At 42.8% G+C, this 18,731-nt stretch overlaps 1 protein-coding gene and 1 non-coding gene across 2 annotated transcripts; both read left to right on the forward strand.

Moving 5' to 3' along the window:
* The first annotated feature begins 7,896 nt into the window (after positions 1-7,896).
* Positions 7,897-8,000, forward strand: LOC139274484 (U6 spliceosomal RNA). The gene has a single exon (XR_011595540.1). It is a non-coding gene; the product is annotated as a U6 spliceosomal RNA (small nuclear RNA).
* Positions 8,001-10,986: 2,986 nt separating this feature from the next.
* On the forward strand, positions 10,987-18,251 carry calm2b (calmodulin 2b, (phosphorylase kinase, delta)). The gene is made up of 6 exons (XM_070889330.1): positions 10,987-11,094; positions 13,182-13,212; positions 14,346-14,489; positions 14,580-14,686; positions 15,503-15,638; positions 17,573-18,251. Exons 1-6 carry the CDS (start codon positions 11,092-11,094, stop codon positions 17,599-17,601), a joined length of 450 nt encoding a protein of 149 aa, XP_070745431.1. The 5' UTR covers positions 10,987-11,091; the 3' UTR covers positions 17,602-18,251.
* Positions 18,252-18,731: the final 480 nt, after the last annotated feature.

Below are 18,731 nucleotides of genomic sequence, written 5' to 3' on the forward strand. Positions count from 1 at the left end.
GATCCAACACTGCCTCCAATGCGCCAGTGCAGTCTTCGGCTGCCTGAGGAAAAGAGTGTTTGAAGATCAGGCCCTCAAAACTGCCACCAAGCTCATGGTCCACAGGGCTGTAGTAATACCGCCCTCCTGTATGGCTCAGAAACATGGACCATGTACAGTAGACACCTCAAGTTGCTGGAGAAATACCACCAACGATGTCTCCACAAGATCCTACAAGTCCCCTGGGAGGACAGACACACCAAGGTTAGCGTCCTTGTCCAGGCCAACATCCCCAGCATTGAAGCACTGACCACACTTGATCAGCTCCGCTGGGCAGGCCACATAGTTCACATGCCAGACACAAGACTCCTAAAGCAAGCGCTCTACTCGAAACTCCTTCATGGCAAACGAGCCAAAGGAGGGCAGAGGAAACATTACAAGGACACCCTCAAAGCCTCCCTGATAAAGTGCAACATCCCTACTGACACCTGGGAGTCCCTGGCCAAAGACCACCATAAGTGTTATGTATTTAATACTCTTATGAATGACTCCACGAGATGCAGTATTGTATTTGAGCTGTTGTGACCTTAGTCCCATTTATTGTAACTCCAGAGTGAGGCACAAGAATGCTGGGCAGCCTTTTATACTGGGCCCTGCATACCTATGCAGGTGACCCTCAGGTCTCCCACCGCAGTGCCCTCTGGTGGAACACCTTATGTGACTATACAGTTAGTATACATGGTCTACATACATGACATCACTTCCCCCCCCCCCCCCCAAGTCTTTAATGCAAATTGACTCGTACATTGACGGTGGCCTGGGCTTTGCTCTTCCTGGTTGACCATTGGAGGGTCGCTTCTAGCTTGGGTGGGTTGGTAGTGAGATTTGTTGCCAGTGGAGGTCCCAGTGGTTTCTGGTTGTGAGTCCATGACTACTCCATTCTCTCCCCCTCCCCCCACACAGAGATCAGGCTAATGGCCCGTTACATGCAAGTTGTATTCAAGTTCATCACATGGGTTTTACATTTACATCTTGGTACATTTGTTGGGTGGATTACAGTTGCGTTTCTTTTTGTGTGGTACATTTACATGATCAGTACAGGTATATCAGTACAGGTACACAAGGACAGTCCAGTTCCAGCACGGCCGGATGAGATCCGGGTCGTCTGGTGGCGGCGCAGCGCCCCATGCTAGTGAGTGTATGGGCGAGGTGAGCTCATTTTGCTCAAGTTGCTTGCAATGTTAAACCGATCTGAGACAGGGTATCGTTACCGGTGTCTCTGCTCTCCGGGGATTGTTTACTCTGCGGCTTATCTACTTCTGTCAGCTGTGGGGACACTTTATGATACATCGTTCTGGTCCTGGGGACGCAAGCTACAGCATTGGGTAGCCCGCTGGACTTGTATACGACCGTTAGGTGTTCGGTTCGCCCGCTACATTGGCTGATTGCAATTTGCACCCGACATCGCTCAACAACATTTTACTCGTTACAGCTGGACTTTTACATTGGTTACCAATTTCAAGCAGTTCATTCAAAAATGGCGGGTTGCTGGCCTCCTTTAAAATGGCCTTACTACTTTTACCCCAATCGTCTTCCTTGCGTGGAACCACGTGTCGTTGCTCCATTAGCGCTGCAGCTCATGGTTTGGACGCCATCTTTTCCCTGTCCATGATGTCGACTGCCACGATCTTCTTTTCCAGGGATTCTGCCACTGAAGCTGGGAAGGCGTCTTCGAATCCAATCTTCCTCACCAGGATGCCTGCCACTGTGAAGGTGCGCTCGGGTTGTCTCGGCCAGATCATCGCCACGCAGTCATGATGAGCGGTCTGTGCCTCAGGGGCTGCGCGGATCTGCTCTCCGGTGCCTGGTCCAACTGAAGGTGGGGGCTTGCTCTGCCTGAGCATGGAGGACGTCGATCACTGAAGGGATGAAGTCTTCACTGTTCTAATAAATCTTCCCCATCCATCTTCTTCCAAGTAGCGTTGGTCCATCACCTGAAACAATCCACAATGGTAAGTTGTGCACCATGCCATCATGGGATACACTTACATCCGCACTACCAACAACTGATATCAGTTCCTTGGTGTAGGTGCGCAGCTTTGCCTGAACCGGGACCAGCTTGGGTCGTTCAGCTTGATCGTTCCATAGCCTCTCAAAGGCTCCCTGGCTCATTACTGACTGACTCGCCCCCGAAGACTGGAACGCCATTTATCTCGACTTCCATTATCACTGGAGGACAATCTGTGGTGCAGGCATATACTCCATACACTTTGTCCTGGGACTGAGCTACCTCTCTCGCCATCTCCTCGTAATCCACGCTAGATTCACAGCCATCTGCTGAATCCTCGTCCACATGAGTCAAAGCTCTTTGGCACATTCGCTGGAGGTAGCCCTTTGTGCTGCAGCCTTTGCACACATAGTCTCTGAACCGACACTGATGAGTCCTGTGATTACCTCCGCAACGCCAGTATGGTGCTACTCGACGTACGTTTGCATCCCTCAGCGGACTCTGAGTTAAAGGACTCGGGGAGGCCTGTATGCTCTGCCCTGGGCAGATTCACATTCAACAGTTCTGCCTGTGAAAGGCGCCATTCTATTTACAGTACTTGCCGGGTTGGAGCCCTGAGAATGAGTCATCATCTGCTTGGAGCTGCAGCTTGAGGTCATGAACACCTGGCTGATGCTGATGACCTTCTGCAGAGTAACGGTGGTTTCAGCAGACAGTATCCTGTGAAGAAGGGCCTCATGACCGATGCCAATTATGAAGACGTCCCGCAATGCATCGGCGAGGGACGTGCCGAATTCACACGGTCCTGCCAGCCTCTTGAGGTCGGCAGCATACTTAGCGATTTCCTGGCCCTTGGGACGGCGGTGTGTATAAAATCGATGCCTTTCCGTGAGGATGCTTTGCTTCGGTTTGAGTTGGTCCAGAATTAGCACTTTCAGCTCCTCGTATGACTTGGTCGTTGTTTTCTCTGGTGCAAACAAGTCCCTGATGAGGCCGTAGACCGCGGGCCCACAACTGGTCAACAGGATAGCTCTGCACTTATCTGTCAGCGTGGCCGGATCATCGCCTACCAGGTCGTTTGCTATGAAATATTGGTCGAGCCGCTCCGGAAAGGCTTCCCAATCTTCACCCTGTGAGAACTTTTCTAATGCATCAACGCTAGTCATTTTTGCGTGAAAGTTCGTAATCTCGTCGCCAGTAATACTCTTATGAATGACTTCACGAGGTCTAGTATTGCACTTGAGCTGTTGTGATCTTAGTCCGATTTATTGTAACTCCAGAGGCACAAGCATGGTGGGCAGCCTTTCATACTGGGCCCTGCACACCTATGCAGGTGACCCTCAGGTCTCCCACTGCAGTGCCCTCTGGTGGCACACCTTATGTGACTATACAGTTAGTATACATGGTCTACATACAGGACACTAAGTGAAGGAAGTGCATTCGGGAGGGCGCTGAGCACCTCGAGTCTCGTCATCGTCTAGTATTGCACTTGAGCTGTTGTGATCTTAGTCCGATTTATTGTAACTCCAGAGGCACAAGTATGGTGGGCAGCCTTTCATACTGGGCCCTGCACACCTATGCAGGTGACCCTCAGGTCTCCCACTGCAGTGCCCTCTGGTGGCACACCTTATGTGACTATACAGTTAGTATACATGGTCTACATACAGGACACTAAGTGAAGGAAGTGCATTCGGGAGAGCGCTGAGCACCTTGAGTCTCGTCATCGAGAGCATGCAGAAATAAAGCGCAGGTAGCGGAAAGAGTGTGCGGCAATCCAGTCCCACCCACCCTTTCCCTCAACTAATGTTTGTCCCACCTGTGACAGAGACTGTGATTCTTGTATTGGACTGCCATCAGCCGGTCCAGGCAGCGGGCGGTCGAGGGGGTCGTTCAGCCTGACTGCCTGCCTCTCTTCCGCGCCTACATCCGGGCCAGGGTGTCCCTAGAGATGGAGCACGCGGTGTCCACCGGTACGCTCGCGGCCTTCCGCGAGAGGTGGGCACCAGAGGGACTGGAGTGCATCATCACCCCCGGCAACCAAATTTTAATTTGATTTTATGTTTTAAAGTTTAATTTGTTTTAATTGCTGGGGTTTTTAGTGCCCCCTCCCCTTTTATAGGGGGCACTTGTAAACTTTATGGTTTTATTGCCCAAAAAAAATCACCAAAAAAAAACCCCATAAAAGTAAAAAAAACCAAAAAATAAAGGGCAATTGAAAAATGGCTGGAGTGTTCCCCAGATTAGGGGGCACTTGATTTAGTGTTTATTTGTCTCCCCCCCCCAAAAGAGTTGTATTGGACTGTACAGCCACCTAAGCACTCATGCTAAGAATGGAAGCAAGTCTTCCTCGATTCAGAGGGACTGCCTATGATGATGATGATGAATGGTAGATGGAAGGGAGCAAGGACCTAGGATGAGACTTCAATGTGCTAGTCTGCGTTGTAGGATGTGAGACAATTGACTTGACATGTGCTCCAGTATCCTGAGTGAGACTTAAACTGAAGAACCTCTGACTCAGGTGAGAGTGCCACCACTGAGCCAATGCAGACACTATTTTGATCATTTCAATACTCACTTCCAGAGTCTAATATTGTACTATTCACCCACCCTCAAGAACACCTCACTTCTGGTCTGCCCAAGTTCCCGGACCTTGCTCTCCTTGCTCTCTCTTTTCCTTCATGCTTACAAGCTAGATAGGTTTTGCATCTGGTCAACTTTTTACTGTATCTCGTTTTCTGGTTTGTAAATATTCCACAACACCTCGTAGCCTCCATTTTAAATTTTACTTCTGTCAGCTGCTACCCTTTTAGTCTTGTTTCTTCTGTTTGCCCTCTTTTAGTTTTGCTTCATCATGTTTGGCGTTTCATTTTTGATTTTACTGTTTATTGGTATCCCTTTTTGAATTTTGCTTTTTTTAAATATTCTTTTAAATATTGGCTTGCCTCAATGGATCCCTTTCTGTCCGTGTCAGTGTCTTTCTGAACAAATGCTGTCTTGCCTGCCGCCTGGTTAGAATCTTAACCTTGTACGTCTGCTGCCCGAGTTTCTCTCCCTGGTGCAGACACATATCGTGAGACCATTCACCCTGGTAATGTCCTGAGTTGCCTGTATATGCGTGCTGCAGGAATACGCGTATTCGGCTTCCCTCCCTCCCTATCTGCTAATGGTGCTCTCTCTACTTCCCTCCCACTGGAAATCCTGATCCGCGAAACTCCCCACTGTTTACACGGCAGACACTTTCCACTGCCATTGCGCATGCGTGACGTTTCCACCCTAGTTACTGCATTGCACCACTGACTCAAGGTAACAAACATCACCCAGCAACTGAACACAGATGTGAGCAAGTTCTTCTCTAGTTCAATAACATATTGTAAAGCAGATAATAAATACCTTAGTAACATATTTTGGTGTCACTTGCCAGAAGAATTTCACTTATAGGGTTTACATTCACTGTTGCATTATATTAGAATTTGAAAAGCTGATTAATTTATCAGCACTTTACTTTCAACAAAGTAGCAAGCGTATCATTAAACTGGATTTTCGTTTAAATATTTTGCATAATTGCACTACTTTATTTAAACGTGCTAAACATTATTTAAAAACATAAAATAATACAACAATCCATCTTAAATTATGTCAAGTGTATGTATACGAAACCACCCCTTCCCTGCATGCAGTCGCTTTGAAAAGCAACATATCCGTTTTGGAGATAAAACAACGATAACTCCCCCCAAGCAGACAATTACAAAAAAAGATAGCAATCAGTCACTTAAATAAAGATCTGCTTCATAGCAACGTTATCTAGAATGCAAGTTAATAATAATATTTGTAAATAATGTTAATCATCCAACTTTATTTGTGAATCAGAAGGGTATGTACTAAATGTTTGGAGTTATAGACTTCATTTGGTTTGACATTGCATGCAATGTAACCCAATAATGTCATTTCAGCAAATCTGTTCGATTGAAGTGTTGTGGTACAGGACTTTGAACCACTCAATGTCTACCTTTGCAGAAAGGGGGAAAAACTTGATCAATCAGAATTGTTCTGCAAGATGAATCTGTCAAAAAAATAACCTGAATGACCCAAGTCGCCTCAAAGAACCTATGGCAAATGTGCAGTTCTTATTTGTTTGAAATATTCATAAATGTATACACAGTACTGTACTTCAGATTATTGAAAGTGAGAATAATTGATCACATAAACCTGTGTCCCTCAAAGAGCAACTTTTTTGAGACACAAGAACATAAGAAATAGGAGCAGGTGTACGCCATTTGGCCCCTCGAGCCTGCTCCGCCATTCAATAAGATCATGGCCGATCTGATCATGAACTCATCTCCACTTCCCACAAACAGCATTTTTTGTTTGGTTAGCTGACCAGGTGTCTGACACACAATTAAACCCATCACTATGCTTAAGAAACTACAAACTACCAAAAAAATCTACATAATTGAGTTTTTGCTTGTCTGATATAAAATATATACCCCTCCCCTATAGAACATACCCATTTACCTAAATACAGAAAATGTTGGTCTAGGTTGGCAGCAGTCAAGGCTAATTAATGGGCTCCGAGTTGTACTTCAGGGTACTGCTGGAGTTTAACCTGGTAAGATTCACTAGCTGATCAACTTTGTATGCTTCCTGCTGCTTGTCCAGCTAGAACCACCCTGCATGCCAGACGCGAGACTCCCAAAGCAAGCAAGCGCTCTACGGAACTCCTTCATGGCAAACGAGCCAAGGGTGGACAGAGGAAACGTTACAAGGACACCCTCAAAGCCTCCCTGATAAAGTGCAGCATCCTCACTGACACCTGGGAGTCCCTGGCAAAGACCACTCTGAGTGGAGGAGGTGCATCTGGGAGGGTGCCGAGTGCATGCAGAAAACAAGCGCAGACAGCGGAAGGAACGCGCAACAAACCTGTCCCACCCTCTCTTACCCTCAATGACTGTCTGTCCCACATGTGGCAGGGACTGTTCAGCCACCTAAGGACTCATTCTAAGAGTGGAAGCAAGTCTTCCTCGATTCCGAGGGACTGCCTATGATGATGATGCACATTATTGCCTTTTTAAAATATTTTCACTTGGGATGCGGACAATTCTGGCAAGAAAGTATGTATTACTACATGATCTACATAGTGTGGGATTGGAGTTACGTAGGCCAGCCCAGCTTCTCTTCCTTGAAGGATATTACCAAACTAGTTGGGTTTTTACAAGAAAACAGCAGCTTTCACAGTCAATTACCAGATTGAACTCAACTTCAGAACTTGGCATGAACTTGTGACCTCAGTTTGCTCTGCCAGTAAAATAACCACGAGTTATTGAGTTACTTGCAGATCAGCAGAAAAAATCCCAGCCTCAAGTGACAGCTGCACCCCTTCAGGTCCTGTCAATAGGTCAGACTGTATGGTCAATCATCAATAAGCCCCTGGAGTGCTGCAGATCTGCCTAGCTTAGGTATTGGATTATCAAGTGTGCTCCAGAGGATTGACTTGTCACCAATCTTCTATTAGGCCTGTAGTCTTACCGCCTGCTCAACACCAGAGACCCTGGCTACTTCGTTCCTCCGAAGGTGCATAATAACAAGTCAGCCATTGGATAACTGACAAATGCAGGTTTAACCCCTCGCTAGGCAGGCAATAAGTACCAGGAACTCCTCCCAAGTGGCATAATGAGCAGCACAACTTACGATGAAATTTGTGAGTAAATTGCCATTATTCTTCTAACTACAACATTGACATACATCATACCCAATTGAATGAGGGTTGAGTAGTTTGTGGTGAAGAGCTTCAGCAGTAACGGCTTACTATTCTACAACCCAATCAAGATAGACATGAAACTCTGAATACATGAGCACATATTAATTTACCCAATCTCCAGCTAATCCATTCCAGCAGCTGTCATCTCAAACCTTTGGGTTCGGCAGCACATATACTAAAATTGGAACGATACAGAGAAGATTAGCATGGCCCCTGCGCAAGGATGACACGCAAATTCATGAAGCGTTCCATAGCACTGTCCTGTGCCTCAGCTGCAACATGTTCAGCTGTAAACTGCTCGTCATATTAAGAGCTCTGCCTTCAGCGAATTGCCACTTAGCACACACATACATACTTCAAAAGAATGCTCACTGCTTCAAGACCAAAAAGAGTTTCTACATCAGGTAATGTTGGTGTTTCCCCCAGATAGGGGGGCACGGTTTAATGTTTTTTGTTTACTCCTAAAAGAGTTTCTACATCAGGTTCGAAACCGGGCGGAAAATTTCCCAAAAAGAGTTTCTACATCAGGTAAAGACAGCGATCGACCTTTAATGTGGTAGTACTTATACAGGACTACTTGTGGCATGCCAACTACCTTGATATTTGGATTTCAGTAACTTCTGTTACCCTATCCACTGCAACTTGATATTATTGATGTTAAAGTCTAATGCCATATAATAAGCTTAGCCTTCCTTGCATCTTTTTGAATCGGTTGGAGATTGATGTGAAAGTGGCAGTATAACTCACTTTAGTACCCAGACTTCCAAGCACAAGAAATTAAAGATGATGTGCAATGCCTCATACTGCTTGGACTTCGAACTGCAAGTATTATAACTCCATCCTAGTGCAAAACCACATTTTAAAAATTCTAATGATCCACTGGACCTCTTCCCACTTTCTCATAACATTAAAAATTGGCTTCTCATAAAATAGAGCTTTGGACATGTGTTCCAGGATGCATATGCAGAGTTCCATTGTCACTGAGCTTGAGACAAGTCACTGTCGACAGTATAACTCAGGTCTGCCATTTATAGATGTTTATCCCAAACTGACATTTGCACTATAACTGCAGTTTAACTTGAAAACAATCATGACATAACTATACATACAATGGCTAAAAATTTGAAACACTGTCTCGTTTTAATAAAACTTAATGGTGAGCATGTGAAAGTTTCATACAACCCCATGGCAGGTTTTTTTTTGCATTTGGATTTCAGTAAATTGTTACCCTATCTACTGCAACTGTGGCAAACACAAGCAGTACAAATGTGTTATAGATTTTATCCTTCCAAACATGTGTCATGAGTGGAGAGCATTTTGAACTATATAATAGAACTACCAACTGGTGGTTACAAGTCTGTTACTGGTGGTAATGGGAGCGATGAATTAAGAGTATCACACAATAACATTGTCAAGTGTGATGTTTTTTCTTATACTAGTTTCAATAGCTAATTAAGCCTAATGACAACATTGCAGTTATAGAAAGCAAGATGATACCCCAAAATGTTTCCTCTATCCTCTCCCTTTCTAATAACTTGATGCTTTGTACACCAATCTAATAAAATAGCAAAATACAGAGGAAGGAGAAAGGAAATTATTATGTACAAGGTGTATGTGTATTTTTAACAATCCCAAACATATTTAGTTACCATGTCTGCAGCCCAGAAATAATTCTAGGGCCTCAAATCTAAAATGATTTAGTTTTGCTCAAGCCATTAAAAAAGTTACTGTTATCAAGGGCTACACGTCTCTCACAAACAAACCTCCAAGACTTGTTCTATATTGCACAGGACTACAAGGTTCCAGAATATTTAACACATATCCAAGCATCCTAAAATATGTTGAGAAATATACAGTGCAGAATTACAAGATTAAATGGCGCCTGAGAGGTTATAAACGTTAAATCACGGCAATTTTGACGTTTTACATCATTTATTAACTGCAAGTAATGTATAACTGTAGTTCTACAATTTAAAAAAACTCGAATTATTCATAAACTTACTGTGAAATTTGCGATTTTTAAAATGTACTTTTGTTGGACGCCAACAGCAAACAAAATTTAAAGCAATGAGATGGAGATCTTCAATATTAAATATTCCTACATTACAACAGTGACTACACGCCAAAAAGTACTTCATTGGCTGTAAAGCTCTTTGAGACGTCCGGTGATCGTGGAAAGCCCTATATAAAAAATCCAAGACTAAATTCCAAGTCTTAAAAAACAGACAGGGTTTTTAAGTTTGCGAGTAATACAACTAATCGTATAACCATTGTCAATTCAGCAGTAAGTACGCGTGCACCAAAACAGCCTAAAGTCACAGTTCAATATAAAATTGCAAAGATTACAAAAATATCTGACAATAGCAGTTTATTATTTTAAAAAGCTGTTCGATTGGGCTACACCAACAGCAACGAGTGCACATGTGCATCTTTGCAGGAGCAGCGAACACAACCAACAAGACAACTCGAAATATTCTCGAAAGTTTTGTCACAAGAAAAAAAACATTTCCACAGCAAGATTCTGCGTTCAACAACCACAGCTACATATGTACAACAGTCATATCTATTATTGCATAAAATTGCAAAAATATTTTTTTTAAATAACCGTTTTATATGAATACAATGAGTGTTGAGAAGTTTGCAGCAGGAAGCTGCAGCAAACAAGTTGAGCGTCTGTTTAATGTGCTAATACTGCAGTGTGATGTGAGATTAGCTATCTATCCCCGTTAGTGTTTTCTCCCTTTTCGCTTTATTACACCAGGCGCTGCACTGCGCCGAACCACACCAAGCCACGCCGTGCTGCGCTAAGCAGCCACCCCTTTTTTCTGTGCACGCCGATTGAGCGGCGCTGAATAACGGACCACAGCCGACGGACGCCAAGCAGCACCAGCGACGCGATCTTGCGCTGACGCATTGCAGGTACGGCCCGACCAATCAGCGGCCACAGAGGGGCCGAAGCTACGGCCGCGCCACCGCCACGCGGGCTACATCTGCCTCCGCGCGGCGGTGAGGGGGGAGAAATAATAATCCCGAGGCGGGCGATGAGGAAACCGGTACTTTATTGGGTCAAGAGTACAAAGGAAATAGAAAACCAGTTTCAGGCTTGGCGCAACTTATTTGCGGCAAGGGACCTTTCAGTTGCCTCTGCAACAGTGTCGATGTCCAAGGGGGGAGGGGGAGGAGGCCGATTTGCGGAGTGCGCGGGAGGCGGGGCTTGGCGGAAGGATACGGGAGCAGAGGGGAGTTAAGCAGCCGCTGTGAGCGGGGTGTTTATAGTCAGTGGTGGCGAAGGGCCGAGGAGTTAAGCTGTGAGTGGGGAACTGGTGACAAGTGAAAGTTGCAAAAAAAAATGGTGAGTCCTGCTCCACGTTAGTGCCTTTGATTTTCTCCCCTCCACTACCGTGGAAGAAATCGGATTTATTTATTTTTTTCCTGAGGAGGTTTGGTTATATTTCTACAGAATTGCATTTCTCTGGTGTAGGGGACGGTGGAATGGGATGGGTCGCTGCAGCAGGAGTGAGGGCGAGACCCAAGGGCTGCTGTGTGAGCCGCTGCGGCCCGTTTCCCGCTCCTCCCTCATCGTGGAGGGTAACCCCCCCCCCCCCCCCATTTCTTTTGCTTACTCCCTAATTTTATTTGCTATGCCCCAGTGGTCGTTGTGAGGACGGGCAATAAGTGGTGTAGGGGGAGAAATAATTCCTCTCTCTAGAGATCCGGGATTGGCAGCGGTTGCTTTCACTTCCCCCCACCCGAATAAAGCTGCTTTTGAGGGGTGATTGAAGTGGGTTAACTCCCTCTTTTTCTTTGTCTGATACGGTGGTAATGACCCTACCTGATGCCGCGTTGTCCCTTCCTGCTCGACCCTCCCATACACTTGTTGCTTGCGGGGGGGGGGGGGTCCCGGGCGCCGCAGCGGCTGGACGGACGGGCGGTCGGTGCCCTTGTGCCTTGGCCGCACTTCGCGCGCTCACTGATGGGAATTCAAAGTGCGGCGACGGTTCGGACCGTTAGACCAGCGCGAGGGCACGGCGGGAACGGCCGCCGCCGAGAGCTGGCCTCGAGCCCACCTACTCGCTCAATTGCGGCTGCACGAGCACCTCCGCACGACGCTTGCGCTGTTAATAGTTTTCATATCGTGGCGATTTTGGGTTTTTTAATTTATAAAGTCTTACATTTTAAGCCATGAATTAAAAATTATGGTAGAAAGGGAGGGTTGCCCCTCTACCCCCGGAGATGGCTAATTTTAAATTATCAGCACTTCCGGCTGCAAACGCGCAATGCAGAAGAAACCGAGGAGGGAGGGAGAAAACTGCAGGGCTGTGGGTCCAGAATGGGAGCGTCTCCCTCATGGAGTTGGACTCCATTGGGGTTTTAAAAGCTTGCATTTAGCTAGTATGTCTTTTAAAATGCCAATTTTGACGTAACTGCACCCGTTAAAGTTCTTTGAATACTCTTAATTTTTTTGTAACTTCGAATGAATTGTCTCTATTCCTTCCCACTCTGGGGTTGAGTGACTGTCCTGTGACTTCTTCCCTCCCAACTTCAATTTTCTTGCTCAGGTTTAACACATTTTTGTTGGGTTGGAAGGGATGGCTAAGACGGTTACTGTGGGATCACTCCTATTGAGGAATGACTGTTGGCTTTGTGGAATTTTGACCCCTCCCTTGCTGGCTACTACTGGATCTTGGTTTGTAGCTTTTCCTCTTATCACTGCATCAGTTATTGGCTATTTGCACTTTCCTTTTGGACTTCATTTTGACCAATTTAGATAAGCTATAAATGAGCTGCCTTCATTCAAATCTCTACTGAATTAGGTGGTATGCATCAAGAAGTTGAGATTTTAAATTGGGTCCACTGTTCTTTCTTTTTACTGTAGGCTGAATTTGAGTTGATTGTGTAAAATGCTAATTTGTCTGCCTATTGTAGCTATTAAGACTTATTCCACGGTGAAACATCCCTCTTTGGAACTAGTTTGTTTTAATATACTAGGTGAGAACTAGAAATGGGTTTTATTTGAACTCCTGAAGTTTCACTTCACACCTGTCTTGCTATAACATTATCTGGATGAGTCTTCATTCCAGGGGACCACTTGACTTGGTCTCCTGGAAATTTGTCTGCAGTCAGTATCAGTGTTGCTGGTAAGATAGTGCTATTTTAAATATTTTATGCTTGATGTGCTACTTTGACAGGTGTGAAACTTAAGTTGCTTTAGTGGGTGTGTAACTCTTCAATCTTGAGTCCTGTGCAGACATTTTTCAAAAATAGTATCGTGGAAAAATGAATGTAGTGAGGGAATTTTTTTTTAAGGAAAAATGCCTCATTTATTTCAGCCATGAGATTGAATTATTGTACCAGTTGGCCCAATAATATTCCCCTTCACATTAAATCATGTAACCTGGTGCACAAATAGTGCATAATCTTCCATTGTCTTTTTTTCAGGCTGACCAACTAACAGAAGAGCAAATTGCTGGTAAGTATAATGAATAAGCAACCCTACCCTGGAATAATTGTGCAGCTTAGTGTTGCTTAAAGGTCTGAGTTTCCTCTTGGAGAGAAATGTGACTTGGGCAAAAGCTTAAACCATTTTAACACTATAGGAATTTGTAAATTTCTTAACAATTGTGGTCTATAGATTACCTCATGTAAGAAGCCTTTTGTCTAGTTTAGTACTTTTGAAGTTAGTGGTTAGTTTTGGAATAATTTGAGTTAAATTGTTACAGCTAGATTGCTTATGCACCAATTGCTGGAAGGGAATGCCTGTGGTTCCCTCCAGGTAAGGTTTGCATATAATAACTCGAATGGGTCTAATTTAGTTGCTTCTGGATTGTCCATCCTTGAACTTTGGCTCCTTACTATCACCGAGAGTGGCTTGTGACTTGCCAGGTGAAATTCCTCAATGCAGGCGTTACATTTCTTGATTGTACTGAAGCTTTAGTGAAGTTATAGTATCTTGGATGTTCAATATCAGAAGTCTGATGCAGGGAGTATATTAGCATCACTTGGCATTGGAGAATACCTGACTTCTTTATCTAGTTTGTGTATTTGGCTATTTGAAAAAAGAATGCTTGAATAAATGTTTCTCTGCATGCATGGGAACAGAGGGAAGAAGTGACACTAAAGTGTGCTGCTTCTGACCTTGCATTGCCATTTTTCTTGTGGAAAGCTCTTGGTGTTTGATCTGTAGTAAATGACCCATGTGTTCAGTATCTTTTAAATGATCAGGTTAGTGCCCCCACAGCTGAGCTGATGTAATATTTTGTCAAAATACTGTACTTTTGCCACAGTTGGGTTTGGATCTTGAAGTACTAATTCTTGGTAGTTAGGTCTTTACCCTATGCTTTAACTGGATCTGTTAGTAAAATCAGTCATTTTTAAAAATTCAAGTGACACTTTAAATCAGCAACATTTTAACTGGAATAGTAATCAAGTTGAGAACTTTGCAGATTTAGCAGTGAACTTGATCTATATATTGTGCAATGTCTGTTCATTAAATGGCATAAAGAATTAACTTTACTAGTGCATATGCTGTGAAATCACAAATGCATTCATAGTGCTTATTGCATGCGAATATCTTTACATTGATTTTTTTTCCCCCCACTGCAGAATTCAAAGAGGCCTTTTCACTCTTTGACAAAGATGGGGATGGTACCATAACAACAAAGGAGCTTGGGACTGTTATGAGGTCACTAGGCCAGAACCCAACTGAGGCAGAACTACAGGATATGATCAATGAGGTCGATGCTGATGGTAAGCAGCAGGAACAAGGACTAACCCCCCCCCCAACAATTGATGTATGTTTGTGATGGATTTTTTTCACTAACTTTCATTTTTTGACAGGAAATGGAACGATCGACTTTCCAGAATTTCTGACAATGATGGCAAGAAAAATGAAGGATACAGATAGTGAGGAAGAAATCAGAGAAGCATTCCGAGTGTTTGATAAGGTATGGCGCATTTAGTAAAGAGTAACACTTTTATTGTCAGGAATTAAATACTTGCTGTATTGAATGACAAACCATATCGTGCACTACCAGATAAAGCACAATGCAATTTTTTTCTTGATATGTGTCATTGGCAAGGCCAGCATGCCATTACCTCAACCTTGTGCATGATCTGTATTGGTGTGGCGATCCTCATTTCTCACACCGACCATCCTTGTACCACATTGGGAACAGTTTTGCACTGTGGGCCTTTGGCCACTATAAACTGGATTGAGACTACATAAATAGTTTCACATCAGATCCTTAAGTCCAGGACATCGCCAAAGTACTTAATAGCCATTTTAATGTAGTCACTGTTGTAATATAGGAAATGCAACAGCCAATTTGCACAGCAAGATTCCACTGACTGCAATGAGATAATGACCAGAAAGCTGTTTTGATGGTTGAAGGATAAGTATTGACTATGAGGTGGGGAGGAGGAACTTCCCTAGCTCTTCAGAATAGTGCTGTGGGATCTTTTGCATCCACCTGAGGACAGGTGGCACTTCTGCCAAAAGATGGCACAGCAAAGTACAGTGTTCCCCCAGTGTTGCACTATAAATGTCAGTCTAAATTATGCACTGGTCTGGAATGGGTCTTGAAACCATAATCTTCTGACTCTCTGGGGTAAGAGTGCTACCATTGAGCCACAGCTGAAGTTACCTAACCTACTAGGCCACCCAGTCCTATTTTGCAAGACTCTTTGATACCAACATGTAACTTATTCCTTAAACTGGGCTTGGATCAAAATTTCAGTGTGCTGTTTCTTTTGGCTTCTAGGATGGTAATGGCTACATCAGTGCTGCAGAACTTCGTCATGTAATGACAAACCTTGGAGAAAAATTGACAGATGAAGAGGTTGATGAAATGATCAGAGAAGCAGATATTGATGGTGATGGTCAAGTGAACTATGAAGGTACGTTTGCTTGTAGCAGTCAACAGTTACCATCTCAATTTCCCTATCCCTTCAGTGGTTCCTGTTTCAGCATCTTGCATTTCATATGCCACTATTTAACATGGAATAAATTTGATTATCTTGTAACCTTTGACCACAAAGGCTACCAAATGTGCTTATTTTCTCTTGACTTATCCCTGAAGGGGAGAATGCAAACATTTGTTGAGGCAAACTGCTTGCTCGTAAGATACTTCAATTGAAATATGTATGATGTGCTTACAGGTGGGATACTTGCAAAATCCAATTTTATTTTTCTGAATGCAACCAGGTATTTGTGTGTATACAGTTGTGTATATAACTTTCAAATACAGCATCTGATTGTGCAATAATGATACATTGAGTAGTCAGGGTGGTAATTGTATAAGGCAGGCATTACCATTAACAATACCATTAATGTCCAATGCTTAAGGAAGATAACCGGAAAATTAAATTTCTAACTTCCAAGTAAACCTGAAGTACCTCTTGGATCAACTGAGGGGTGTGGTGGCAGGGTATCTACATACTAATTGTGTCTAAAGTAAAGTAGAGAGGAAATGTTGTTCCTCAAGAAATGCTATTTATACTCCTTTCTATGACTTGAGCATGCATTCATAAGTACAAACTTAACTCTACAAGTGATATGAAAAATCTAAAAAGCTTTGAACCTTGTTTACAAATGGCCCATTTTTGTGCTGTAGTATTGGTGACCCAGTGCTTGTATTGCCTTTCACCCCCAGCCCCATTGTTATAAATGTACCTCAAGCAAGTGATTTTTTTTTAAGAAGCTAAGAATCTTGAACCAGGTCTTTAATGTCTTTTCAGCCAGCAGTGATAAATTATGAATTTCTCATTTTCTAGTTCTGGCTAAAAGTATGGGAATGTTGGTTGTTAAATAACAATTTAAGATAAAATTACTGATCTAGCATACAAGCCCAGTGACCGATCAATACACCTTGCACCTTAGTTTTGCAGACTGTTATACTGGGTGCTCTGGCTTGTTCCAAAATGTACGAATGTCTATTTGCCAGCCAAAACAAAATGTCTTCATTACTAGAACTACCTATCTAAAATTAAGTAAACAGATTAATCACTGGTGCAGCAAGTCTAGAAGTTGGAAATTCATAGTAAAACCAGCAGGGTTAAAACTAACTTGTGCATTAAGCTGTGAATTTTCATGCAACAGTCTTGCTTTTCAAGCTTATCAATAGATTATCCTGGGTCATGATTTGGTGCAATTCTAAAACTTGCGGTAATAAAGCTGGATGGCTTTTGTGTCTAGAAATTCCTCCAATTAATTTGTAATATGAAGCTGATTTTGGAAAAACTGCCATTATCAATGCAGAGAACACTTTACTTTTCATGAAAAATTTGTGAATTTCTGATTCATTGATTCTCACTAAATACTGTTGCCAAACAATTTTGTTCGGCTGCCTGGGTATACTTTTTGTTTACGAGCAGGATTAGATTACTTGATTTCTAGAAACCTGGGATGAGACGACTTTGGTGTGTTGTCATGTAACTCAAATTAATTCAAAGCTTGCAAATGCTGAGCCTAAATACTGTTTTTCTTCTCACCGGCTCCTAGTTAGTGTTTCAGCTCATTGGCTTAGATGAAGTTTTGCAAAGTTCTTATTTTCATTGGAGCCCTTCTGAACACTAAATATGAAATTGTAAATCACTTTTCTATGGTATTCAAAAGCTGTACAGGTCCATTGTTTTTTTAAAAGCACAGTAAATCAATCAGTTTATGAATTATAAAACTTAAATCTTGATCTGTCTAGAGAATGTTGGTCTCCATTTAATACATTGCAATGTCAAACTGGTTACAAGTAGCAAGCTTGAAACTAAGTGCTAGATTTAAGATCAGTTATGTTTTGGTGCTTCAGAAACTCTAACATTTCCTCCTTCCTTTACAGAGTTTGTACAAATGATGACTGCGAAGTGAAGATCTTGTACAGAAAACATTTTAATTTTCTTGTAAAAAAAAAAACATTGTTTATTTGCCTTTCCTTTGTTTGTAATTTCTGTATAATGTTTCTCTCCCTGCCCCAACTGTCTAAAACATATGCATGTATAGTGGGTAGAGTTACAGTCCATGTTACTTTCCTTCAGTATCTTCTTGTCATTGTGTTTTCTTTTGCATTTGAGACAAGACTATTGGTGTAACAAAAGTTGCATGTGGCTTTATCTTGAAGTGCATCCAAGCTCTTCTACACATTCAAAGCTACATAAGGACTTGTGGTTTAACGAGGGATCATCTGGGTATGCTGCTGTGAGGAAATGGCTGACAGTATCAGCATGTATTGCATTGCTGTTTAAATGCAGAGGTATCACTCTGCATGGAGTAAGGACAGAAAGCTTAAAATTTCTCAGCATTGCACTATAGCAAAACGGGTGTATCATCCAGGTACTCGTACACTAAACCTTTTTGTATTTGCTGTTCCATACAAGGAAGCATTCTTGTTTTCTTACTGTGCTCTTTCAAAATTTTGTTTAGCCACTTAGTTCTTTCTGAAATCTGCTTTGGCACAGACATGCCTGAAATCCATTCCAAGTTGTATATTTTTTTTCCAATAAAACTACAATTTACCCAAATAGCTGTTCTGTTCTCTTGTAGTTAATGTTTCTACCTGTGGTGAAAGAGGCAGTTAATTTAAGATCTGCATTGACTAGTGTTGGTCATTTGCAAACCCAAACCAGCAGCTTCAGTATCATATGCACTTTTTGAATATTGGGCAGATTTTTTTGTTCTTGATCCACATTAAGAGACGCATTGGTGAAATGGATGCTTCAGAATGTTCTCTACCATTTTAACCTAATCTTTGTTTTTTCTTTTGGGGTGGGGGAGAGACTAGGTTCAAAGCTAATGCTGGTCCTACAAATGTTCTGTAAAATCTTCCATCAAATGGGTTCTAGATATCATAACAGTTGCTTAATTAGGAAATTGAACCATTTGATAAGTCAACTAGCTTTAGTCTGAGCACTAGCATTAGAAAAGGACTAGACTCCATATTTAGTATTGGTTGAATGGGAAACTGGATAAGGCAGATTGCTTATTTGCACTCAAATTGCATG

The sequence above is a fragment of the Pristiophorus japonicus genome, chromosome 9, assembly GCF_044704955.1.
Source record: "Pristiophorus japonicus isolate sPriJap1 chromosome 9, sPriJap1.hap1, whole genome shotgun sequence".
Classification (NCBI taxonomy): Eukaryota; Metazoa; Chordata; class Chondrichthyes; family Pristiophoridae; genus Pristiophorus; species Pristiophorus japonicus.

Excerpts from the sequence above, each read along its gene's own strand:
- calm2b (XM_070889330.1), top strand. Across the intron at positions 14,687-15,502 it reads CATTCCGAGTGTTTGATAAG|GATGGTAATGGCTACATCAG; the intron begins GTATGGCGCATT and ends TTTGGCTTCTAG. Across the intron at positions 15,639-17,572 it reads TGGTCAAGTGAACTATGAAG|AGTTTGTACAAATGATGACT; the intron begins GTACGTTTGCTT and ends CTTCCTTTACAG.